General features: G+C 47.8%; 1 protein-coding gene across 2 annotated transcripts in view; it reads right to left on the bottom strand.

Annotated features, from left to right (window-relative positions):
* Positions 1 to 27,259, bottom strand: part of cntn2 (contactin 2) — a 196,378-nt gene that overhangs the window by 107,357 nt on the left and 61,762 nt on the right. For both annotated transcript variants that reach the window (XM_038820061.1, XM_038820060.1), the window contains exon 2: positions 21,685 to 21,827. In XM_038820061.1, coding sequence (XP_038675989.1) covers positions 21,685 to 21,739 — 55 coding nt within the window. In that variant the 5' untranslated portion in view covers positions 21,740 to 21,827. The remainder of the gene's footprint in view (positions 1 to 21,684; positions 21,828 to 27,259) is intronic.

Consider the following 27,259-nt stretch of genomic DNA (forward strand, 5'->3'; position numbering starts at 1 on the left):
TGCACTAAGCCACGTAGTGGGTGTGATGCTTCTGATCTGCCCCTATCCTACTCTCTAAATGTCGCCTGTGGAAAGAGACAGAGCATGTGTGCCCTGTCCTTATATATGGGTTGTGTAATGCCACCTTGTGGTAGTGTCACCTCTGGGTGCCTTGACTGCCCATTGGTCGTGTCCTCTTCCATGTGTTCATTAGCTGTATGTCTGCATGTCATGGCGTCTCTGGTGCTCCCTCTAGTGTTTACTTAGTCGTAGTGTATTTACATTAACCCCTTGTGTATTTACAGTGATGCATATTACCACAGCATCTACCCTGTTTAGTCCTGTTAGAATTCTGTACGCTTCAATGAGAACCCCCCTCATTCTTCTGAACTCGAGCAAATATAATCCTCCCCAACTCAACTTCTCCTCATATTCAGTCCCGCTATCCCGGGAATCGGTCTAGTAAACCTTCTGCGGCACTCCTCCATAGCAAGAACATCTTTGCTCAGATAGGGCGACCAAAACTGCACACAATCGTCCAGGTGTGGCCTCACCAAAGCCCTGTATAATTGCAGCAAGCTATCCTGTTCCTGTACTTAAATCCTCTCGCCATAAAGGCCGACATGCCATTTGCCTTCTTCACCACCTACTGTACCTGCGTGCTCATTTTCAGTGACTGGTGTACAAGGACACCCAGGTCAAGTTGCATATGACATTTAAGAAGATAAATTTGATCATCAGCCAATCTACAACAGATAACTCAGGGAGCAACCCAAAGTTAGTCATTAGTTAGTCATTAGTTAGTCTGTCAAAACTCAATGTGCCGGGCAGGAAATAGGTGGCAGCTAGTTGACCACCTGTTTGGGACCCCACCCAATTCCCTTCCTGTCGGGGCCAGAATTAGACGTGGGGTCGGTCCGTTGACGCCGTCGTAAAACGCAACGGCGTTTACGACGGCGTGGACACTCTGCCGCGGGATTAGAGAATCCGCCCAGTGAGACAGAGAGAGAGGGAGAGTGAGACAGATAGAAAGATACAGGGACTATGTCATGTGACAGTGGTGGGGAGGGGGAGTATTTTCCGTTGTGAAACTACACCATGGGCGGGATTCTCCGATCCTGGGGCTGAGTGTTGACGCCGTCGTAACCGTCAGAGCGTTTTACGACGGCGTCATCTGGCCCCTAAGAGCAGCAATCCTGCGCCGCACAGCCCCCCCCCCCGGAATTCGGAATCCCCCTACCCCACACCAGGGCGTCCCCCGCAGCATGAACACCGAGGTCCCGGCGGGTAGGACCACATGTGAATGCCGCCGGCGGGACTCGGCTTAACTTGGCGGGCATGTGGCCCGTCGAGCGCGGAGAGTCACCGGGAGGGCTGCGTTGAGCGGCCCCTGACCGGCGCCGTAGCGACCATGTGGATTCTCCGGTCGCCGGAGTATCGGCGGATCGGCGTCGCGTGATTTGCGTCTCCCCCGTCGATTCTCCGACCCGGCGCGGGGTTGGAGAATCCCGCCGAAGCCCTGACCTTGTTAATTATGCACCCGGAGGTTTAGCACTGTTTTCCGTGGCAGGGCAGGTTTGAGGGTAAGCGCCCTGCCGCCATATCTGAGTGCTATATTTAAAGGACGCCCAGTGACCCACTGTTAATGAAAGAAGATGGATCTGCAGGAACACTCTGAGTCTGGAAGACAGACCCCCCTCGTTGACACAGAACCTGGAAAATCCATCTGATAGATGCCACCCCTCGAACCTCCCCCCACCCCAAACCCCTGCTGTGGCGTTTCGGAGTTCAGGATGGCCGGTGGCCTGTTGCCGGCGGCCTGCATCCCAAACTCCAGAGGCATCCCCAGGCATTGTTCCGGTGAGATCCGCGCTCTGCACGCCACGTTGTTCCCGACGTGTTCTGGACCTGCCGCGTTTTCCAGCGGGCGGCGTGGAGAATCGGGCCTGGTGGAGGATTCCGGCTTGGCCTTCATCCGCATCCCATTAGCAAGATGCAAATCAGTTTGACACTGGCCTCCTGTGGGATTCTAGATCCACCACGGCGGGCACCAGCGGAAGATCCCGTGGGACATTCACGCCAGTGCAAAACCAATATTTGGGCCTCCTGCCTAGTCCCCCCCCCCCCCCCCCCCCCACCACACCCCCCCCACCCCCCCCCCCCCCCCCCCCCCCCCCACCCGGCCCCACCTCCAGCAAAACCCTGCCCGCCATTCAACCTGCCAACGGGGGCTTGGGAGAATTCCACCCAGCAAGAGATAAAAAAGGATAGAGAGGTTGCGTGAGAGAGAAAGAGAAAGATCAAGGCAGGGTACTGCTTGCTTGTAAATGAGATCAGTCCTTAAGAGCGTAATCCCATTATGTTTTATGACGTTAACAGCAGGGAACTGATTGAATCACAGGCTGCATCCTGTGTGCATTCATGTCCTACATTTGAGACTCGTTTGTTAGTTCATGAACTAGCTTTATCTTGCTGCAGTCCACCTCCTGATAAGAGTATACGGCAGACTGCACAAGATCATTGTATTCAATACTTTTTGTTATGATCTGTGGGCCATGCCATTGTTTAGCTGGAAATTGATGCATTCTGGATGATGGTGGACGAGTTTAGGGGACCGACTGGTGACGCTGAACTCAAAGATTATTGATGCTGAGTTTATAAATTTATACATGTTGAAAACCTTTTTAGAATAAGTGGCATTATTTACTCATTTTTAAATGATCTTTTTGTGGCTTGTGTGGAATATATTAAACAAAGAGTCTCTCAGTGGACGAAATTAAGGTGTTTTAGTTAAAGGCAAAATTCTGCAGATGCTGGAAATCTAAGATCAACATAGACAATGCTGGATATGCTCCTCAGGCCTGGCAGCATCTGTGGAGAGAGGAACAGAGTTAACATGCCGCGCCGAGGCTGGACCTGCCTCATTTCCTGCACTGACGATCTGAGCTCATCACCGCGGGAAGATATCGGGGCGCCAATTTTAAATGCCGCCCCGATCTCGCGACTCCCCACCCCGGTCTCCGGACCCCTCCCAATGCCCCAACTTCCCTGTTAGGATGTTCTCAAGCACCTCCCCCCCACCTCACCCCACCTCCTAAGGGCAGGGCACCCCCAGGCCCGATCCTTGGCATGGGCGACCTGAGACACACCCGGGCACCTTGGCACTACCACCCAAGCACCCTGGCAATGCCACCTAGCCACCCTTGGCACTGCCAGAGTGGCACTGCCAGGGTGCCTGGGCGGCAGGGTCAAGGTGCCAGGGTACTACTGAAATAAAAATAGCCCTTGATGGATAATCAGGTCTAGTAGCTTCTGTGGAGAGGGAAACCACCGAGTGGCCTCTGATGGCCTGGAAGACCCCCCCCCCCTCCGCCCCCCCCGCCAACCCCAGGTGCCCCTATGTGGACCAGTGTTAATCGGCGCCATGGCGTGGATTTGCTTCCACAGGCGTTCGTTCCTGGACCTTGGGAGAATCAGGCGGCAAAATATTTAAGCAAGCTGAATTTAGATCCAGCGATGGCGAGATCCAGATCGCCGGGTCTCGTAGATCTCTTGGGACGTTCTGAACGTCGCAAACCTCGCGAGAGCCCTCTCGTGAGAATCAGTGGCTTTGGCGTGTCACCGAGTCGGACGTGACGAGGCCGTTCCATCGTGCCCAACGTCTGGATTCCAAACTGCTCCAGAAATCTTCCTCCTGCGTACTCGACTCAAAACATTCCCTGTGTTCCTCTTCCTACAGATGCTGCCAGCTGTCCCGAGGGTTTCCAGCATTTTTAGTTAAGGTGTCTGCAAAAACCTTAAAGACGAAATCCCCCCAAGCCAGCACAATCTAATCCTCATGTGCATCAATTACTGATTCTTGCAGATGTCATTATTTAAAAGGGAAATTCAAGAGCAAAGCTACACCTGAGGAAAAGCAGAGGGAATGCAGAGAGCTGGAACACAAAGGGGCTTTGGGGTCCTTATTCATGAAACCCACAAAGCTAGCGTACAGGCGCAGAATGAACGAGGGAAGGCAAATGGAATGGTGGCTTTTATTTCAAGGGGGCTGGAGTGTAAAAGTAAAGAGGTGTTGCTGCAACTTTACAAGGCACTAGTGGAGGCCAACTTTAGAATACTCTGTACAGTTTTGGTCCCCTTATTTAAAGAAAGATATATTATCATTGAAGGGAGTAAAGAGGAGGTTTACGAGGGTGATCATGGGTATGGAGGGATTGCCATATGACGAAAGATTATACAGGTTGTGTCTGTACTCCTTGAAGTTCAGAAGAATGAGAGGTGATATGATTGAAATGCATAGGATTTTCAGGGGGTTGGATAGGGTAAATGTTGGGAGGATGCTTCCACTCCTGGGAGAGTGTAAGGCCAGAGGGCGTAGTCGCAGAATGAGGGGGTGCTCATTTAAAACAGATTTCAGGAAGAATTTCTTCTGCAAGAATGGTGAATATTTGGAATTCTTTATCCCAGGAAGCTGTGGAGGCCGAATCAAGGCTGAGACGGATAATCAGTTAGGGAATTAAGGGTAACAGAGGTAAGGCAGGACTTAGTGAGTGCTAGATCAGCCACAACCTTACTAAATGGCACAGCAGCTTGAAGGGCTGAATGGCCAACTCCTATTCCTATTTCTGTGGTCTTATGGTCTTCTGAAACAAACTTATCCAAACATTTTCAAACAAGAGAAACCAGGGGTCAAACAGATTAAGGTTTGCCTTTCCTCAGAGTATCAATGCAGGATTCCAAACATAATCAGTTAAGAATTGCAGAGTCCAGCAAAATACAGTTCGGTCCATAATCTGATGACTGTGCTCACTTACCAGAGGCAAGCGAGTGTATCAAATTTTCACAATTTTTTTGGAACCACATGGAATGGAAGGTGAGCAGAGGTAAGTGGATGGTCAAATGGCCTTCAGCTCTGAACTTGGAATGGACATTATGGGCGCGATGTAGCGGGAGCATTAGCCATGGGTGCAAATTCTGTAATGGCCGCTAAATTGTGCCAGAGGCTAAAAACAGGATTTGCGTCGATAAGATTTCCAAACACGATCTCCCTGGGCCTTCCCCGATGACATGATCAGATGCACGCTCAGGAAGGGCACGACCACGGTTAACATGAATTTGAATCCATTACTTTTTGTAATCCACTGCTTTTCAAAAACGGAACCAGGCACCATGACCTCCGAGAGAGAGGGAGGAGGTGAGCACCACCATCTCCACTGAGCACCAGGGCGTCCAAGGGAACAGAGCCCTCTGGCCAGCTCTGGAGAGGGGAGCGGCGGGGCGGAGTGAGGGTGACTCTCCGGTTTCCTCCCGAAAGACGTGCTTGTTAGGTGAATTGGACATTCTGAATTCTCCCTCTGTGTACCCGAACAGGTGCTGGAGAGTGTCGACTAGGGGCTTTTCACAGTAGCTTCATTGCAGTGTTAATGTAAGCCTACTTATGACAATAATAAAGATTATTGTTATTAATACTCCTCAAGGAGCACGGGGAGGAAACCGGAGCACCCGGAGGAAACCCATGCGCACATGGGGAGTACGTGCAGACTCCGCCCAGACAGTGACCCAAGCCAGGAACCGAGCCTGGGACCCTGGCGCTGTGAAGCAACAGTGCTAGCCACTGTGCTACCGTGCCGAGCTCCCCCGCTAGGGGCCATTCTTGTATAAAATGTTGGCCAGCCTGGAACCGACTGACTGGAGGGAAAGTCTGTGGTGAGGTTCTACCGGTGCTCACGTATATAATTATTGTCTAATAAATGTTACTTACCTTTGCTCATTTTGGACTCCCTGGGCCTTATTAAAGAGGGAAACTCCAAAACAGCTGCACGCCGCCAGGTAGTCAGACTAGATTTCTGCAAGGGTTTTCCTGTTCTTACAGAGGACAGGCGGGAGTGCTCCCTATGGAAGTTCGCCCCGATAAGGATTGATGGATGATGAAGTGGGATCACTCACCAGTTGGGCGAATATGCACGATTCTTCCTAATGAATCCAGGTTGGTGAGATTACCAAATTCACGGTCATCGATTGGCATGGAATGCATTGCTGAATTTGTGAATAGTCTCCTGCAATGGTTTGGATCAATTGAGTGGGCCGGAGAGAAATTTTGCAAAGTATTCTTTGCCCTTAGTAGTGCTGGGCTCTTTCTCTGCTCTACTGTTTCCCCCGGAAGGGTGGAGGAGTTGCCAGAGCGGTCAGGCGAAGGAAGATATGTTTCGACGCAATGATCGAATCACCATGGGAGAGGGCAGGCTTGCTGGGTCAGATGGCCACCCCAAAACCTTTGCATTTCATAATTATTTGTTCCGCTTGTCAAGATGGGAGGTGGGGTGGGGGAGTGGGGGGGGGTCACAATTTGATGAGATGAGACACGGTGGTTTAAAGATTTATGCATCGCGCTGGGTGAGACAGTGTGGGTGTCAGAAAAGATCGTTCCTTGCGCTGACTGCGAATTAAAATGCATCAGAAAGCAATATTTCTGAAGGACATGGAGCCATTGGAGAAGGTGCAAAAAAAAAAAAGATTTGTAAGCTTTGCAGATTTGACAAGTATTTTTTATGCATTGATGGGATGTGGCTAATGCTGCCTAGACCGGCATTTATTACCCACCCTGGTTTTCCTTGGGAAGGTGAGCTGCCTTGTTGAACCGCTGCAGCCCGTGCGGAACAGGTACACCCATCGTGCTGCTCAGGAGGACGTTCCGGGTGAAGGAACAGCCGATATAGTTCCACGTCAGGCTTGGGTGGGGCTGGGCGGTAGTTTCCTTTACCAAAGGACGCTAGTGAGCCAGATAGTTTCTATAACAGCCCAATAGTTTCATGGCTACCATTACTGATACTGGCTTTATACTGCAGAATCACTTAATTAACTGAATTTAAGTTGCCCAGCTGCCATGATGGGATTTGATTTCATCTCCATGGATCATTAGTCCGGGCCTCTGGATTGCTAATGCAGTAATATTATCGCCTCTACTATCAGAAAGAACAGGATAAGCTGGGGCTCGTTCCTCTCAAAGACTGAGGGGCGAAGGAGGATTTACAATTGTGGGAGGGTTTGATGGTGTGATTGTGGAGAAGTTGTTTTCTCTTATGAGTCGAGTCTGATACCAACGGCATAAATATAAGCTCGTCGCTAATTAATGCAACGGGGAATTTAAGAGACACTTCTCTACTCAGGGCGTGTTGAAGAATGGGTAGCTTACTACCGCGCGGAGCAGATGAGGCAAATACGGGAGAGATGCATTTAAGGGGAAGCGAGATGAAAACAAGAGGGAGAAAGGATAGATACCGTAGGGTGGGCTGCCTCTACGCTATCGGCCTGTTGTGATTTTGTACTGTATTGGAAAATGGGATTGATGCGCGTATGCCAACTGGAGATAATGGCCTAAACTGTCCTGAGTTTAGGCACAACTTGAGGGCAGCAGCAGCAGTGTCTGAAAATGCTGATGGTAAATTGACCTGCTTGTGCCATTTGCATAACAACATAAGAAATAGGAGGAGAATCAGTTTGGCTGTGCTTTGCCATTCAATAAGATTGCGCCTGATCTTTTCCACTTTCCTGCTCGATCTCCGTGTCCTGGATTCCCTCAGTGCACGAATATTGACCGATTTCCATCTTGAATATACCCAACGACTGAGTATCTGCAGCTCTCCGGGATTGAGGATTCCAAAGATTCACAACCCTCTGAGTGAAGATGTTTTTCTTTACGTCGGTCCTACAGGCAGACTCCGCACAGACAGTGACCCAAGGCAGGAATCCAACCTGCGACCCTGGAGGTGTGAAGCAACTGCTTATTTACTCATCTCTCACCTAATGAAAAAATATTCCACTTTTCGACTCTGCCCCCCCCCCCCCCCCCCCCCCCCCAAAGTGGATAATTCCACACTTATGGGTGACCTGAAGGCATGACTCATGGCTTGGTTACTGGGAAGGTGGCTGAGGGTGCCAGGTAATTCATGGAGCCGATTGAGCTCATTGTGAACCTTGACTGCTCTTCAAAGGACCTGTCCAGTTTGTCTGGCCCTCCCACTCTTTACCCATAGCCTGAACCAATATGGCGTCTGGTGCACTGCTGGCACTGACTGGGTGCGTACATGTCAGAAGTCATGGTGGAACTTTCCATATCTGTTTTTGTGCTTGATGCAACCATCAAATCAGAGTTGAAGTGAACAGTGGCTTTAATCAACTAGAACAGTGCCTGCCTGCGACTGCTCTGCAATGCGAGCCGCCTACAGGGGAGCTGTTCTTTATACCTCCCCTCAAGGGGGCGGAGACCACAAGGGCACCAACATGATACAATCAGTGTAGTACAGTACAATGGTCCATAGGTGGAGCCCACATGGGCAACAGCGTGGTACAATGTAGTACAGTGGTGAATGGTTACCATAATACGTTCACCACAGTGCTCAATAAATGGTGATGTGAAATCAATATTAGGAGTACTGCTGGAGAGCTGCATTCTAATATCAGACATACACACACACACTCTCTTTCACACACATACCACTCACTCTCACCTCTCTCACACACACACTCCTCTTCCTCTCTCACACACACACTCCTCTCCCTCACTCTCACACACTCTCAGTTCCCTCACACGCATGTACTCACTTCTCTCCCTCTCTCATACAGGCTTTCACCTCTCACACACACACTCTCTCACCTCTCACACACACACTCTCACTTCTCACACACACACTCTCACCTCTCTCTCACACATACTCAATTCTCTCTCTCTCATACACACTCTCACCTCTCTCTATCTCTCTCTCTCATACATACATACACACTCACACTCTCATGATGGTAAGGAATAGTGGAGTTGGCTCAAGGGCCATATGGTCGGCTTCTGCTCCTATTTAGAATCATAGAATCCCTCTGGTGCAGAAGGAGGCCATTCGGCCCATCGAATCTGCACCGACCCTCCGAAAGAACACCCTACCTAGGCCCTATCCCTCACGCTATACCCGTAACCCAGTAACCCCAAATAACCTTTTGGACACTCAGGGGCAATTTAGCATGGCCAATCCACCTAACCTGCGCATCTTTGGACTGTGGGAGGAAACCGGAGCACCCGGAGGAAAACCACGCAGACACGAGCAGAATGTGAAAACTCCACACAGACAGTGACCCAAGGTCAGAATCAAACCCGGGTCCCTGGCGCTGTGAGACAGCCGTGTTAACCAATATGCCACCGTGCCACCCTTTCTTGTGTTTCACCCTCATTTCTTGTGTTCTTGAATTTACAAACCGCCTAGGATGCAGCAAAACATCCTAAGCTGTTTCACAGGAGTATAACCGGAGACAAAATGGTACGGAGCCAGGGAAAGAGTAATTAGGACAGATTAAAAGTGACAGATCTCAATGAGCAACTGCAAAGAGGGGCAGAGGTAGAGAGGTGGCGATATTTAGGGAGGGAATTAGAGAGCTGTGTCCATCAGCAGCTGAAGGCTTGTCCGCCAATGAAATTTGGGGATGCGTAAGAGTCGTCAATTCAAGGAATGCAGAGACCTGGAAGGTTAAATGGGTTGGACGAGATTTGCGATAGAGGATGCGGTAGCATAGTGGTTTTGTCACTGGACTGGTAAATCACAGGCCCAGAGTAAAAAAGTGGGTGGCACAGTAGCACTGTTGCTTCACAGCTCCAGGGTCCCAGGTTCGATTCCCGGCTTGGGTCACTGTCTGTGTGGAGTCTGCACGTTCTCCCCGTGTCTGCGGGGGTTTCCTCCGGGTGCTCCGGTTACCTCCCACGGTCCAAAAATGTGCAGGTTAGGTGGACTGGCCATGATAGATTGCCCTTAGTGTCCACAAAGGGTTAGGTGGGGTTATTGGGTTACGGGGATAAGGTGGTGGTGTGGGCTTCAGTAGGGTGCTCTTTCCAAGGGCCGATGCAGATTTTATGGGCTGAATGGCCTCCTTCTGCTCTGTAAAATCTTTGATTCTATGATTCTAAGAGGCAAAGTGCCTGTAAGAGGTTCTAAGCATCTTGTTTGAAAACTGAAGGGGAAAAAGCATAAACAGTTATGAGGTTAACTCGCTGCTATGGCTGGATTTTACCCGCTCCACTCGGGGTGTTTCGACAGGTGGGCTGCTGGAGGGGTAGGAATGTACAATAGGTGCCCAGCGCATCACCTTCCCACCCACCTCGAGCCTCACCCCGTAACACAGTAGACGAGAGGAGTCAAAATCAGCAGCCTACCCACCATATGGAAAAACATAAAGTGTGAATTGGCACAATGATTTTATACTGGCCATGCCAGAATATGATTCGTGTAGGTAGGTGTGCTGGAGTGGGCAGCCCTTTTGTAAAAAATGTTTTTAAAAGGGCGGGAAGGAAGGGGAGTATTATCTTTGGTGTGGTTTCCTTTCCACATTGGGGACAGCCCCCCAAGATAGTAACCTCCCTTCCTTCTTACACCCCCGTCCTCTAAAATTCACCATCTCCCGAAGCTGGCTGCTGAGTAGGAAATATGGCTAACATTGCACCGTGAGGGAAGCCTGATAGTAAAAGAGGACAATGGCTAACATTAAAGAGGCTAACAGACAAAACTGCAGCTCTCTGCAAAAGGAATTTTGGGGGAACAGACAGAACGACGGCTGACAACTGGACATTTTGCTAATAACACTTTGATTTGGAACAGCGAGAGCAAGGCCCTCTCCATGATGAATCATGCCTTTAAGCTACAAGCTAACATATTATCAAATAGCAAGTACTTCTGAGATTCAAGGGCGATAACTCCGCGGTCAACAATCGCAAGACCGACCTGAGTTTGGAAGCTCCCAACCTCCGGAGTGAGCCTGGCCAAGTTCTCTCTAGCAGGTAGTATTTTTGTTCAAGTTGTGAATCTTGAAACTTATGTAATTTTAAATAAAGACATAGCTAAAGTCTGAGTTCAATAATAAAAGCTGCATTAGTCCAACAGGCAGTGAGTATACAACTTGCCTGTTTTCGTCAGTTGAAGCCCCTCGTTGGCACCAACGTATTGGCACTCCAGATGGGACGGTCTAACTTTGGAGGCAGTCGGTCGGGGTCCGAGTTAAACATCTCAGTCACCCAGCCTCAGCCTGAATTAAGAGGGCAGCAGCCCCACGTTATGGCCAGGATTAAGTGGGTGAAGGGAGCATGAAAACAAAGGACTGGGTAGCGGATTGGTTCTGAGGGAGCGTTCGGAATGCTGACATTGAAGACAAATTGTGAGAGTAAAAGGTGAAAGCGACCAAAGGTTAACAGCAAAAGTAACCTCCATTAATCAGCATTGAGGGGAGTTTACAAGGGTTAAGAAGAGACACTCTCTTCTCTTCCTCTCCACCAAGATCGGCGCTGGACCCCCAAAATGGTCAGTTACTACATTGATTAACTGAACTGAGAAGTGGCTGCGCCTCAGCCAGAATGGGAAATAGTACTCAGGACAGTGAGCAGCGCATCAACAAGTTTATAAGAACCGCTTAGGTTCGAAAACAAACTGCACAGACGCAGTTAGTGATACAATGCCATCTTGAAAAGAGCAAGAGAGTACCATGACTGAGGAGCTAAGGACTCCATCACAAGGTTTATAGCAGAACAACACCCCAGATTGTCGAGCAGTGGTTAACAATAGGTTAACAATGGTTTTGGCTGGAGTGTGACTGATAGGCAGTTTAACAACAGAAACTGGAACATCATGAGCAAATGATGCCCTGGAAACTATAGAAGAATGTGACGGAGATTACATATCCTTGAAAGTCTTTCTAAAGAGCTTCAGAGAGGAAACAGTGAGTTGGAGAAAGTGAGGAATAATTTAGTCTACAGTACACATCTATGTGCCTTTCAGCCGAGTAAAAGGTGCAAAGAGTTAAGGGAACTGGGAGTTAAGCTGCAGAATGGAATTGATTGCTTGCAGGAGAGTACGTCTGTCCTGAACAATCAGTTATGTTGGGAACAGAAGGCACATTGAGGGGTGCATGGTGCCAGGAAAGAACTACTGCTGTTAGACCAAAGATTGGAACAAGGTATTGACTTACAGTCAGAAAATACCAGACCACGGGAGGAGTTAGAAGATGCAGGGGGGATTTTGATTAATTCAGCCACAAAGTGTCACCTCCCATGAAGCAAACCACTCCCGTGTTGAGATAAAATGAAACAACCTGAGGCCCAAATCAGTTATCTCGCTTTATCTCCAAAACCAGGACAGTTGAAAGCTCCTCTCTCTTCTCCACCTCTCCTGTGTGATAAGGGAATGTTGGTGCGTGAGGTTAGCCATGAGTTCTGCACCATCCTGATCCATGACCCTTGCCCAGTTGAATGACTAACATACATTTGAGTCAAGTTATTGTGGAAGCAGGGTTTTGTTTGCAAGCATCATGGATTCAAAGATTTAGTTTGGAAAGGGAAGGGAATTTGAACTGTTGTGTTTCTGTTTAAATGAAATTCGAATCATACTGGGATTCAAAAGGGTTGTGCTTAAGTTTGAAACCTGTCGGTTCCTAAACAAAGATAACACGAGTTTGGCAGCAATCCACGTTGAATTTTCCAAATCATTTGAGTTATAAAAAAATGTTGATAGTCAGTTCCCCCGTCTTGTAAAATATCTTTTGGAGCTTTGGTTAAGTAGCAAATATTGAAAATTGAAAGTGTAAAAGTGATTATTGAGTGAGACTAAATTTGTAGTAAGGGACAGTGAGTTTGCAGTGCTCTGTCTTTAAGGTCCGATAGCTACAAGAGAATTAACTCTATGAATTTTACAGCTGTGAGAATATGTGTTGCTTTTGTCTTATCCAAAGCGGGGAGAGTTCAGTAGATCACATACAATGGGGCAAGGAGCACAAACTATCTCACACAGCCCTGAAATGGCCATCCGCACAAGTTCCAGCTTTGGGGTTACCATACTTGGAACAGCCATTTCATTCGAAAAACGATGCCAGCAAAGGTTATTTGCCTTTTCAAAGAGCAGACAATTTCTGGCTAGTTCACAACAACAATAATAATCTTTGCAAGTGTCATAAGTAGGCTTACATTAACGCTGCACTGAAGTTACTGTGAAAATCCCCTAGTCGCCACACTCCGGCTCCAGTTCGAGTACACTTGAGGGAGAATTCAGAATGTCCAATTCACCGAACAAGCACGTCTTTTGGGACTTGTGGGAGGAAACCGGAGCGCCCGGAGGAATCCTCACAGACATTGACTCAAGCCTGGAATTGAATCTGGGTCCCTGGCACTATGAAGCAACAGTGCTCCCGTGCTGTCCTAAAAAAACCTTTGATAACAAACCTACGCAGGCGAGATCAGAGTTTTAAAGTAAACTTAAAAAACATAGAACATAGACCATAGAACAGTACAGCATAGAACAGGTCCTTCGGCCCTCAATGTTGTGCCGAGCTTTGTCCGAAACCAAGATCAACTATCCCACTCCCTGTCATTCTGGAGTGCTCCATGTGCCTATCCAATAACCGCTTGAAAGTTCCTAAAGTGTCCGACTCCACTATCACAGCAGGCAGTCCATTCCACACCTTAACCACTCTCTGAGTAAAGAACCTACCTCGGACATCCCTCCTATATCTCCCACCCCAAACATAATAAAGACATGGAAATAGAGCATTTAAAACAAGAGTTGAAAGCTGCAAAATCAGATGAATTTGGCACATATGAGCAAATTCCAAATGGAAACTGAGCAAGTTTATCTGGAAAAGGAGTGAACTGTTAGTGAATGGAGCTCAGCCCAGAAAAAATTAAAAGGTTGAATAAGAGAGGTGATAATTTACAAGCAACCGTAAACGCTTTGCTCAAACGAGTAAAACTTTTCGACATCAAACCACTGACCACAGATGTCAGCATAAGGTAGATAATTTGAAGTCACGACTCCAGATCCTTTGGAGTTGTAGAATCAAAGAATATAACTCTTGTCGGGGTGAACTGGGCAAAGCTACAGAAGAATATGGCGATTGGGAGGAAGCCGCCTGGCCTGACCCTCCTCCTCCTTGGTCTGACCATCCTAGCCCCACCGCTCCGCAACCGGTTCCCATGAACCCCATCACAACACAGACCGGGGGCATACGTGGAGTATGACAAGCCACATACAGTGGCCCAGTTAGCAGAAATAGCAAAAATGATCCTGGTATATGAACCAAAGGCGGATCCTCACAAGTTCTTTAATTATGTCCATCAAGAAGGCGTTCTTCACGGTTTAGAGGCGGATGAGCAGAGGAAGCTCGTGTTGATGTGTTTAGGTTCGGCTGTTTGTTCAGCCTTACCACACCCAGGGGGAACACTCGAAAAAATGAAAGCGGCCTTACTAACGGCTGTGGGATACAGTAGACAGGACCCGGTAGAAGGTCTAAATAAGAGCAGGCAACGGAAAGGGGAACATTGCATGTCCTTTGTAACTGCCTGTGGACACTAATGACACTACAATTAAGAGAACCAGAACGTCTATCTCCCTCATGGATAAACTTGGTTACGAAGGGGAACAACATAAAGGTCAGGTTTTGACAGTGAACGATTCCAAGGATCGTTCATGCGAAAACAAAAAGGGGGGAAGCCCAGGGCACCAAGACTCGGCCTGGGGAGGCCAGGGCCAGCACCCCCATACCTTAAAAACATTTTTCTGTCAAAACACAGAAGGTGGATGAGGGTTTTGAACAGGTCAGGGATGGAGTGTTTCCGGAATCTTATAACAAATGGAAAGCCCAAAATAATCCAGACTACTGTTCTGGGAAAGGAGTGTTTAAACACACCAGGCTGCTAAATGGGACATGGACGAATTTACAAATGAACTATGTGGGCCCCTTGCCACCATGTAAAGGGGGTTAAAAACACACTTTGGTCATCATTGATATTGAAGCATTCCATACCTGGAGAAACACAACAAAAGTAGCAGCCAATGTGCTGGTACAGCGGGTGTTCATGAGATGGGGATTCCCCCGTCCACATAGCCTGTCATCCACAGTCTCGCGGTATCGTGGAAAGAATGAAGCTAACTTTGATTCGGAAATCTGTCCAACAAAATAACTAATCCGATAAGATCCTCGTGAAGAGGAGAATTTGTCTGATTGGCTGGCAAGATCAAAACTATAAATGGTTCTTCCCAATTTGAAGAACTGGCTAAGGTTATTTGTGATCCACTTGTGGTGGTATGACTAGGAGCGCTGCCATTGGTGCAGAGCACCGGTTTCCCATTGGCTCTGGCTGGTCATGTGCGTCTCGGCTGATTGGCTGAGACGAGTCATGTTACTGCTCACCAATTGGTCGAGAGGCAAGTAGACCCCGCCTCCAAGGTGGGGTATAAGTACCCAGAGGTCCCGGCGGTCGGCCTTTCACTGTAGTCGACCACCGGGCTAACATCTAGCTGATTAAAGCCTAAGTTTGGACCTTCATCGTGTCTCGCGTCCAATTAATAATACATCACCACTTTGCTCAGTTCAATGGATCAAAGGGGGAAGTGCTGCGTAGCAAAGATGGCTAATGTTGAGCCATGAGGCATGATGGGAAATACTATCTTGGTATCAATAATAGGTACGAAAAGATAGACCGTGAAACATATTTGGTGATTATGAATGTGGTGACCCTCAGGAGTGGGGGAACCAGAACATTACAAAGAATTACATCTACGAGAATTACAGCACGATATCCGGGATTCACAATGCGGTAACAGTGAAAGCGTGAAACAGATTCAACAAACATTAATACACTGTGAAAACTGTAACAGGACCTGAAAATAGTATTGTCTTGAGGAATATTGGAAAAAGGCTGTGTGGTAACGCACACCATGAATTAGTACCAGCTCCTGGATTGATGTCCAACTCAGATCAAGAGATGATATAATCGACACTCAAATATTGTTAGGCCAAGAAGAAGGGAGCGACGGAAAATAGAATAGAAGAAAGAGGGGTGATGCGGCAAACCTTGTACAGAACAGGAGTGATTAACACTTTAGATTGGCAAAATCTGGATGAAGAAATATCAAAAAGCACCTCAAATGTACCATGTACTTAGACAACATATCGGAAACTTTTACAAGAAGTAAGAGTAATCAAAACTTACTTAAATGAAATTAAAGAAACTTGTTGATGGGGTGAATTTTGGAACTGGGGAACCAATATACAGCTATAGCAATGGGAGTGAATTATATCACATTTAGTAGTAATATCCATGCTTATTGTTTTATTGTATCAAACTTATGTTCTGATTATGTGAAAATACTGGAAAGTTAAGATGGAAACAAAATTAGAGATGGAGCTGTTTTTGTAAAAAGGAGAATGATTGATGGGAAAAATTATTTGCCGATGAATAATTTAATATATATAAACACATTAATGTTATTGCTTTACACAGTTATGATCAGTTGTAGCACAGCTTGGACTTGAATGACTGCCCAGTGGAATGAACTGGCTGACGTTGTCTGTGATCCACTTTTCTCAATTCAGTGGATCAAGGGGGGGGGGGGGGGAAATGTTGCATTGGAAAGATGGCTAATGTTGTGCCATGAGGCATGATGGTAAAAGAGGACAATGGCTAACAGAGGAAACTGCAGCTCCCTGCCGAATGAATTTCAGGGGAACAAAGAGAACGATGGCTTAACTGGACATTTTGCTGAGAACACTTTGTTTTGGAACAGCGAGAGCAAGGCACCCTCAACGTCGAATGATGCCTATAAACTACAAGCTAAAGCATTGTAAAATAGCAACTACTTCCGAGATTCAAGGGCGATAACCCCGGGATCAACATTCGCAAGACAGACCTGAATTTGGAAGCTCACACCCTCCAGAGCGAGCCGGGCCCAAGTTCTCTCAAGCAGGTAGTATTTTTGTTCAAGTTGTGAGTCTTGAAACTTATGTAATTTAAAATAACGACATAGCTAAAGTCTGAGTTCAATAATAAAAGCTGTATTACTTCAACTGGCAGTGAGTATACAATCTGTCTGCTTTCGTCAGTTGATGTCTCACGTTGGACACCAACATGGTTAAACTCGCTGCATCCAATACCCTAAAGTTACCTCACTTGGGGATCCACTGGGCCTTCTTACTGCAGTTCCAGCAGTGCCCGATACTGAACTGCCGGTGCTGCCGGGTGTGGCTGGAGCTGTCAGCCAATCGGATTGGCTGGCAGCTCCCCAGGAAGGGACCGCCTCCCAAGCGAGGGGTGGAGGTCTCAGAGTCAGGGCGGGAAGGAAGGGGTGTGCTATCTTCAGCCGGTGACTTTTACATTTGGGGCGGCCACCTCCCAAGATAATACCCCCCCCCCCCCTTTCCTTCATAATACCTGCTCTCCAAATCCAGCCCCCTCAACACCCACCCCTCTCCCTGAGCTGGCCAAATTATCCCCGCCCAATATCCCTGACTCATCTCACTCTGAGATTTATTAGTTGCAGTCCCAGTAGTGGCCACTATAGAACTCTCGGTGTTGCTGGGCTGCCGATGCTGCCGACCTGCTGATTCAGACGTGAGAGTGTCACCCACTGAACCACGGCTGCCAACTCTGTAAACATACAAAGAACATAGAACATAGAACAGTACAGGCCCTTCGGCCCACGATGTTGTGCCGACCACTTATCCTAATCTAAGATCAACCTAACCTACACCCCTTCAATTTACTGCTGTCTATGTGCCTGTCCAAGAGCCTAATGACTCTGACTCCACCACCTCCGCTGACAGTGCATTCCACGCACCCACCAGTACGTACATAGAACCTAGAACACAGAACATACAGTGCAGAAGGAGGCTATTCGGCCCACCGAGTCTGCACCGACCCACTTAAGCCCTCACTTCCACCCTATCCCCATAACCCAATAACCCTACCTACCCTTTTGGGACACTAAGGGCAATTTAGCACAGCCAATCCACCTAACTTGCACGTCTTTACACACTAAAGAACCTATCTCTGACATCTCCACTATATCTTCCTCCAATCACCTTGAAATTATGTCTCCTCGTGACAGCCATTTCCGCCCTGGGGAAAAGTCTCTGTAAAGCTGCTCGTTCTGGTGAATGGATGGGGCAGGGGCTCTGACAGTGCGACAGCCATCGTAATCAATATTGTTTTTAATTTAGTTTTTCAAAGGGTGAGGGGTTGCTGACAAGGTCAACTTTTGTTGCCCATCCCAAATTGTTCTTCATCTTTGTGGTTAGGTCACTTCAAAGGGAATTTAAGAGTCAACCACATTCACACAGGGACCGGACAGGGTAAGGACGGAAGATTTAGTTCCCCAAAGGACATTCAGGAACCAGAGGAATTTTTACGTCTGAGTGGTTATCCAGGCGGCTCTGTCAAAAGTTGCCTGGTTTAATCGGGGTTGCTTTCGAGGTTGACCAGAATCTGGAGGAGCGTCAGTGACCAGCAACAGGTGGACTAGCCCACGACAAGGTAAATTACCGAACCGGTTCTGAGTTTTACATTTGGATAAGGGGACATGGAAGGGATTCAGTGATAGTAACTGGGAATTCAAGAGAAAATTCATTTATGCAGGGAAAGACAATCAATGTGCAACGAAGAGAGAAGACTTAATAAATGGGAGCGAGAGAAGAGATGCATAATTTAATTAATACTGGCACCATAGTTGTGGATTAGGTGCAATTGGAATGCGTGAGACCCAGTTAAACTAGGACATGGATTAAGAGATTAAAATATCGTGTCATAGATTTATCGGAATACAAAACAAGTCAAGGAATCTAAAAATAAATATAAATGGTTTGGTTGACACATCTGTGGCAACGCAGATCGAGGTCAAGCATGGTAAAGCCGATAATTATGGGCTGTTACAATAACAATCTCCTGGAAGGGAGTAGAGGATACTTCAGGGGATTTCTTTTGAAAGATTAAGGATGCCATTGAAAACATTAATCATGGGGATTAATAAACATCTAGATACTGAGCAGGAAAACACGAGAGGAAAGAAACAACTCTGGAGAAACGTTCCTTTCTAGAGGATAAGTTGCTCATTCAGTTTGGTCACCACACCAACTTGCACACCAACTTGCTCAGATGTTTTTCACCTCAGCCGCTGCTGAGATCAGTTTGCTGGGAACCTCCTCGACTGACCCTCTCTCCCAGCTCAGCCACAGTGTCTGGGTCAGGGGATATCACCTCTGGTACCTACCAGAGTTGGGTGCAGAGGGTGGGAGTGTAATGAATTCAGAGCACCCATGGGAGGGGCAATTGCAGGAGGCAAATAACTTTCAATGCTTTGTTCCCATTGGCCTCGTTCAGTTGGGCTGGACAACTGGTGTGCGATGCAGAGCGAGGCCAACAACGCGGGTTCAATTTCCATACCGGCTGAGGTTATTTGTGAAGGCCCCGCCTTCCCGACTGAGGTGTGGTGATCCTCAGGTTAAAGGGGAAAGCAGTCTATGGTCATCTGGGACTATGGCGGCTTTATGTCATGTTATAAGGAGGCTAATAATATCACCAAGCTGACTGAATTGGGTTGGACGAAGTGGGGAGTAGTCCAGGCTTGACCAGTCTAGGCTGCTTTGAGCTAGGATATTGGTTACCCTGCACATCCTGTGGTCTGGGCCAGGGAACTTTGTAGACTTGGAGTTCCCTCCTTCACCCTCACACCCTTTGAGATGGAGAAGCAAGGGTTTCAGCAGCAAACAAAATTTGTAGATACGCTCAGCAGAGAACAAGACCAGCGGATCAGAGTGCTGGTCTAATTCTTCGACCCTTTGCCACACTCTCATCTGATCCCTCTGCAAACATGGGATCATCCCAAAACTCTACTGCCCATGTCTTAACTCGCAAAATCTTCTGCTCCCCTGTGCTTGCTGATGTACATTAGCTCCTGATCAAATAACATCTCTGACCCTCCCCTTCCCCCAACCCCACAACACTCTGAGATAGCCGAGATATAGGAGCAAGAGTTGGTCACACGGCCCACCAAAGCTGCCCCACTATTCAGTGCGATCATTTCTGATCTTCTGATCGATCTCCACTTTCCCGCCCAATACTCATATATGCCTTAATTCTCTGAGAGAACGAAGGTTTGTCTACCCCAACCCTAAATATATCCAATAACGGAGCATCCACAACCCTCTGGGGTAGGGAATTTTAAAGATTCAAAACCCTTTCACTGAAGTAATTTCTGCTCAACTTAATTTGAAAATGACCGGCCCCTTTATCCTGAAATTGTCTCCGTGTTGTAGATTCCCCTGTCAATGGAAACAATCTCTCAACGTCCACCCTTTGAAGCCCCTTCAGAATATTGTAGGTTTCAGTGAGGTCATCTGTCATTCTTCTAAATTCCCGAGAATATAAGCCCAATTTACTTAATCTCTCATAATAGCCCCTCAAGCCAGGGACCAATTTAGTAAGCCTTCACTGCACTGCCTTCCCTACGAGTATATCCTTTCTGAAATGTGGAGACCAAACTCCTCAGTACTCCAGACACCATCTCACCAAACCCCTATCCAGTACTCTGGTGCATTCCCAATTATAATCGCTCCACCATAGATGGCCGTGTCTTCAGTTGCCTGGGCCTCAACCTCTGGAATTCCCTCCCTACATCTCTCCGCCTCTCTACCTCACTTTCTACCTTGACATTCCTCCTTCTTAAAATCACTGGGCGAGGTTCTATTCTTCCGCTGGTGGAAATTTTCTACCAATTTACGTGCCCACTGGGAGCGCAAATCGGGAAGCAATTCAGTATTCCTTGCCATGCAAAGTTATGCTGCTAGCCACTCCGTCCCCCGCATCACAAAACAGCCACCACCGCCAGATTTACTGAGCCCCCCCTTTCCCCAAGTATGGGGTGACCCCTCCCCCCTCGGGACTCCGTAACTTGGGAGGAACCCAAAAGAGACACCCTTAATAGGGGGACTCTCACAGGGATCCCTTTAATAGGGAGACCCTCACAGGATCCCCCTAACTAGAGGGACCTCCCACAGGGATCCCTAACTAAAGGAACCCCATATAAAGACCTCCTAACTAGAGGGACCCCCCTACAGACCCCCTAGGAAAAAAAACCTGTCTGGAAGCCAGAGAACAGTCCAGACTGGTGCCGTGACAGAAATTACAATTGCAACATTTCCCTGGAGGTGCCATATGTCCATTCCTGGAACGAGAACAGCTGTGACTTGTGTTCAAGCCCCTCAGATCCAATAGCTACAAGCCATTCATTAATTTCTAGTCGTGGGCTGTGAGTGACAGCTTTCACAAAACAGCTGCAGCCTTGATCCAATCATCTCCCTTTGTGGGTGGGTGACTCTAAGTGCTGAAACCCCAGTGCTCACAAACATCGACCGCATCAAAGAGAGGTAAGTGCATTCCAATCACAAGTGCATTCCAATCACTCAAGCGTGTGATGGACTACTATTGACCTCAGTTCATACGTTCATATGTCTTAGGAACATAGCAATAGTAGGCGGCCATTCAGCCCTTCAAACCTTTTCTGATACTTAACTAGATCATGGTTGGTCTGTATCTCCAATCCATTCAAATCTAACTGAATTGAACAAGCTTGAGGAATGGTATGGCATGGTCTATTCATGAGCCCAGAGAGACTGGAGTCATGTTTTGTAAGGCGAACAATATGGAGAGCAAAGGAAGGTAAATGGAATTGAGATGCTGGTCAGCCATGAGCTGGCTGAAATAGTAGGACCAGCTCGAGGGACTGAATGGCCTTCTCATGTTATATCCCCCATCCCAGGTCCTGCATGAGATGAAAAACATTTGCGTATTGAATGCCATTTCTCACTGACTGAGCACAAGGGAGTACCTGGTGTTAAATCATGTGTAGTAGAGCTTACCTGTTAGCCAGCTTGTGGCAGACAGAACAAAGATGGGACTGATTGACAGCCTCATCCTAAAGACCACACACAGCGTGCCAGCGATGGAGGACTGCCAGAGACTTCCTTAATGCTGTTAATTTCCTTCGGGATTCGCTCCTCACCTGCAAAACAGATACCATTGATTTGCATGTGAAGGATTACTTTGCGCTGTGGTTTTCAATACTAATGTGAGGCAATGCTTTTTTTTTACATTCAGAAGCGGAAAGGCTGTGCACACGCTGGAAATCTGAAACACAAACGCAACACAGGGGCTGGTTTAGCTCACGGGGCTAAATCGCTGGCTTTTAAAGCAGACCAAGCAGGCCAGCAGCACGGTTCGATTCCCGTACCAGCCTCCCCGGACAGGCGCCGGAATGTGGCGACTAGGGGCTTTTCACAGTAACTTCATTGAAGCCAACTTGTGACAATAAGCGATTTTCATTTCAAAATGGTCAACATGTTCAGCAGGTCTGGCATCACCGAGGGAAATGTCTCAGATTGATGAACTTTTATCAGAATCATTCTGACAAAGATTAATTGGCCTGAAATGTGAAAACTTATTTTATTCTTTAAACGCCTGCTCCGAATGTATAACTCATTGTACCATGTGGAGGTGGTGGGAAAAACACCACCAGGAAATGATAGCATTCCTATACCAAACATAGAATCACACAATTTACAGTGCAGAAGGAGGCCATTCTGTCCATCGAGTCTGCACCGACCCTTGGAAAGAGCCCTCCACTCAAGCCCACCACTCCCCGTAACCCAGCAACCCCACTTAACCTTTTTGGACACTAAGGAGCAATTTAGCATGGCCAATCCACCTAACCCGCACATCTTTGGACTGTGGGAGAAAACCGGAGTACCCGGAGGAAACCCACGCAGACACGGGGAGAACGTGCAGATTCCGCACAGACAGCGACCCAGGCCGGGAAACGAACCTGGGACTCTGGAGCTATGCAGCAACTGTGCTAACCATTGTGCTACCATGCTGCCCAACCCGGAAGAAGTCTGTCCACAAATTTCGAGCAATCCCTGTGGTGTGGATTTCCCCATCTCCAAGCGCGATTTTAAATCTGATGCTAAGCTAAGGGGATCTCCAGGCGTCCAGCAACAGTGATGTTATCAAGCAGGAAAAACGGCCAGTCACACTGAGCAACTCTCACAGACAGCAAATCAGAAAGCAAACTCTACTGGTTATTCTTCGCTTTTAATTAAATTTACACGGAGCAAAATGAATGGTTGGGCGCAAACGTGGAATTAAGGTAGAAGCTGAAATGTTATACACAGAGGTTATGGGCGTGATTCAGCGACCCATTGCCAGGTCGATCGCAGGCCACTCGACCCGCTCTGCCCAGTGCGATCTGGATCTCGCCCTCGCTGGGTGAGATCCAGATTCACCCAGTGCCCGGGACTCAAAGGCCATGCCTGGGAGATCTTGCCACGGCACCATTTAGTACTGGTCCTCACAAATGGGGAGTCTACCAGGACATTGGATACCCTCGGATGGTCGGGGAGAGGAAAGGGTGACACGTCCCTGGCATGTGGGCATCTTGGCACTGCCAGCCTGGCACAGTGGAAGTGCCACCCGGGCACCCTGGCAGTTCCAACCTGGTGCCCGAGTGACACTGCCAGGGCATCAGATGCAGCGACAGGGTGTCCAGGTGCCGGGTTAGGCCCAGGGGAGCTTTGCCAAGTAGCGGGGGGTGATAAGGGGGAGTTCCCAGGGGGGATTCCCTAAGGGTGGGTTGGTGAGGGGCGATGTGTGAAAAAATTGGGGGGGGGGGGGGCCTGAAACCGGTGGGGTGGTGGGTGAGAGAGAGAGAGAGAGAGATCGGGGCTGCCGTCAAAATGGCACCCGATCCGGAGCTCCCCAGCAAGAAGCTCCCCAGCAAGAAACTCCCCAGCAAGAAGCTCCCCAGCAAGAAGCTCCCCAGCAGGGGAGACCAAAAAAAATGGCAAAGTGCCTTTGGAATGCACGCTGTGTGTCAGCACTGTAGTCACGGAGAAATACCCCGCTAAACGTGCCATTCAACGGACTTTACCTTGATTCCGCTGAATCGCCACGCTAAAAAAAAAATTAGACATTCAAAAGTGTTATTTTTTTATCAAAATGAAGAAATTTGACATTCTACAAAGATAAAACTAGTTTTCTGTACTGGAGAGGGTTTTCAGCAATCATGCACCTAGTATGCTGTTAAAAGCACAGTTATACTTTGTTCAACAAGCTGTAACTTTTTAAGCGGGCTTTAACAGCAAGGCTAATGATGTGAAAAGGCAAGTTCTCATTCGTTCAGCGATTTCTGCTTGATTGCAGCCCTCTCGGGGACACCATCCATGATCCCGGAGGTTCAGGGACAGCAACTTCTCGATTTCTTCATTTAACTCCACATGTGGCGGCTCCAGATGCTGGTGTCAGTTTTGGAGGACCAACAACACGACCGTTGACATTTTTGTCACTACCACTGCAAAATCTGGACCATCATCATGGAACTCCCTTGGACTGATCTGTTCCCTGTAAGAACACTATTCACGACGCCCTAGGCTGCTCTTGTTAGGCCTTGTCCGCACTGTAACCAATTACTATTTGTTAATGCACCACTGTCAATGTACTCTGTTGATTATTCTTTTGTCTCCTATTTACGTACAGTGTACGTTCCCTTGGCTGCAGAAAAATACGTTTCACTGTACTTCGGTACATGTGACAATAAATATCAATCAATCAATCAATCAGACTAAAGCTGGTTTTAAATTGCACCGATACTTCAGTCAGTGTCTCTAGTCCCAGACATACAAATATTGTACAGACAGCTGCACAATGCAAGTTACCTGGTTGGGATTTGTTCTGTCTGGTGGCCTGGCAGGGCTGTTATTAGTGGGTATTGCTGCTCTTCCACTTAGCTGATTCCCAATATGTTAGCTGTCCGACCTGAGACAGTTGCAGGAGGTTTAGCCTCACTCGATTTGTCAGGGGTTTGCTGAGGTCTGATCAGCATTTTCAACCAAATCAGCCACCGTACCTTGTATAAGGAACAGCAAATGATGGAACGTTTCCTGCTGTGCCGACACACAGTTACTACAGACATTCTGTCCTCTCACATCATATCACCAGACGAGTTATCCAAAATCAATTCAAACAATCATTAACTGTACTCCATCTCTTTTGAGCACTTCCATCTGCTAACGTTCTGCTGAATCAGTGTTGCCTGTGCCAAAGAATTGTGTCCAATTTTAAATATTATGTAACTGAGTGGTGATTTCCTTTAATAAGGGGTGTGTTCCTGCTGCCGGGGTGCCTGGAACAGGCAAGTGGTGTGATGCATTAGGAAGACACAGGTAATGATGCATGTAGAGATGCATAGATGATGTATGTATCACGTATGTTGTGTTAACACATATGTGAGAGTTGCAAGAGCCCTTCCTGTTTATTTCCTTTCTTCCTATTTCTTTTATTATTTTTGGTCCTTGGGTCCATCATTGGAATGCGCCTTTAAGCAGCAGAGTGCTTGCCAGGAGAGCGTGTTCCGAGATTTTGTATTTTGGAGAGGGGAAACCAGACTCATTGGTACCGGGATGAATTTCAGGATCCGGTTTTGGAGGAAGTCGATTCGATTGGCTAACTGGCAACCGGTGGGTTGACCAGGCACAGTGTTCTGCCTGACAACAGTCAGCGATTGGTTCCTGCCGGGTGGCTTTTTCAGAGAGACCCTACCAGAAGTCTCAAGGTCCCTGAAGGAAGTGGAGCTTTGTTGTCTCTCTCTCTCTCTGGGAGGGGGGGGGGGGGGGCAGCACGGTGGCGCAGTGGGTTAGCCCTGTAGCCTCACGGCGCCGAGGTCCCAGGTTCGATCCCGGCTCTGGGTCACTGTCTGTGTGGAGTTAGCACATTCTCCCCGTGTTTGCGTGGGTTTCGCCCCCACAACCCAAAGATGTGCAGGGTAGGTGGATTGGTCATGCTAAATTACCCCTTAATTGGAAAAAATTAATTGGGTACTCTAAATTTATTTAAAAAAAGAAAATGCGAGGGGGTGGGGAGCGGGGGGGGGGGGGGGGGTTGTTAGAAAGAAGGAGGTTTGGGAATCAGATAGTGGATAGCCAATTGTATTGTTTTTGACTATTTAATTATAATTATTGTTAATAATAAAATAGTTCTTGTGTTTTACACAAAATCTGGTGACTGCAGTCAATTTAACACAGCCAAAGCCAGGGGTATTCATTTAAAATCTCATTTCACCTGTGTTGCGACTCTGGGTCAAGTGGGTCTGGAATTGATCGCGCACTAGCCCAGGATGTCGTACAGGCCATGAGTGCTTAGAGGAGAAACTTGCAGAAGGGAATTGAAAGGAATCAGCCCAACTGCATGCATGAAGTAACAGGACTTGCAGTTGACCGTGGATATACTTATATTACTGGAGTTCAGCCCAATGCAGTTCTATACTGGCTGGCCATCGGGCTTCAATGTAAAGACAGACTTACCCGAGGAAGCTACAACGCTCCATAAAAATAATAGTTTGAAATGCAGCCAGGATGCTTATTGAAAATTGTCTGCAGAGTAAAGGCCAGAGGTTGTTTGACTTCCACCCCCATTAGTGTCCACACACTCTAAATTACATTTGGGTCTCCGTGTTACACCATGTTATGCGGCACAGGAACACAGTGGCGAGCGAAGTTACTGTGAAAAGCCCCTAGTCGCCACACTCCGGCACCTGTTCGGGCACACGGAGGGAAAATTCAGAATGTCCAATTCACCTAACAAGCACATCTTTCGGGACTTGTGGGAGGAAACTGGAGCGCCCGGAGGAAACCCACGCAGACACTGGGCGAACGTGCAAACTCCGCGCAGACAGTGACCCAAGCTGAGATACGAATCCCGGTCCCTGGCGCTGTGAAGCAACAGTGCTAACCACTGTGCTACCGTGCCAGGACAGAAGAGTTTAGGGTGGGGTGCTCCAGATTTCCACCACCCCTAATCGGTTCGGCTCGGTTAAAGGTGATGTCACTTTACTGTTATCAATGCATATTGTTGTTGGCTGAGATCCACCGTGGTATCGTCATCAGGAACCACTTCTCGTCAGAGGCAGGAGGAGGTTATTTACAGGTGACTCGCTCCCACCTATGCAGCTGGATGCTCATTGGGGCCTTTGGGTGTTGTTGGAGCAGCACGGAAACCAGCTACTCGGCAATGCAAACAGAGCAGTTTTCCATTGCACCTGGGCTCTGGCGCACTGTGACAGACCCATATTGTCAAGTGGCTGCACTATATCAATGTGCCATTAGGCAACTCACAAGTGTTTCACCACTGACATGATAGTTAACTATTAATAATATCCTCAGACATGAGTGGCAACCACTAGCTAACATTAATATTCTATCAGCTCCATTTCTTTGCAATCCCTTGAAAGTGCAGCAGCCCCATGTGATTTCAAAGTATTATTTAGTAGCGCCCTTCTTCAGTAATGGATATGGGGGGATCAATACTGCCTATACATGGCTGATAAATATTATATTTTTCTTTCTCTGACCAAAGTTCTTGCATTACTTATTCACACTGACTCAC

The sequence above is a fragment of the Scyliorhinus canicula genome, chromosome 15 (assembly GCF_902713615.1).
Source record: "Scyliorhinus canicula chromosome 15, sScyCan1.1, whole genome shotgun sequence".
In the NCBI taxonomy this organism is placed as follows: domain Eukaryota; kingdom Metazoa; phylum Chordata; class Chondrichthyes; order Carcharhiniformes; family Scyliorhinidae; genus Scyliorhinus; species Scyliorhinus canicula.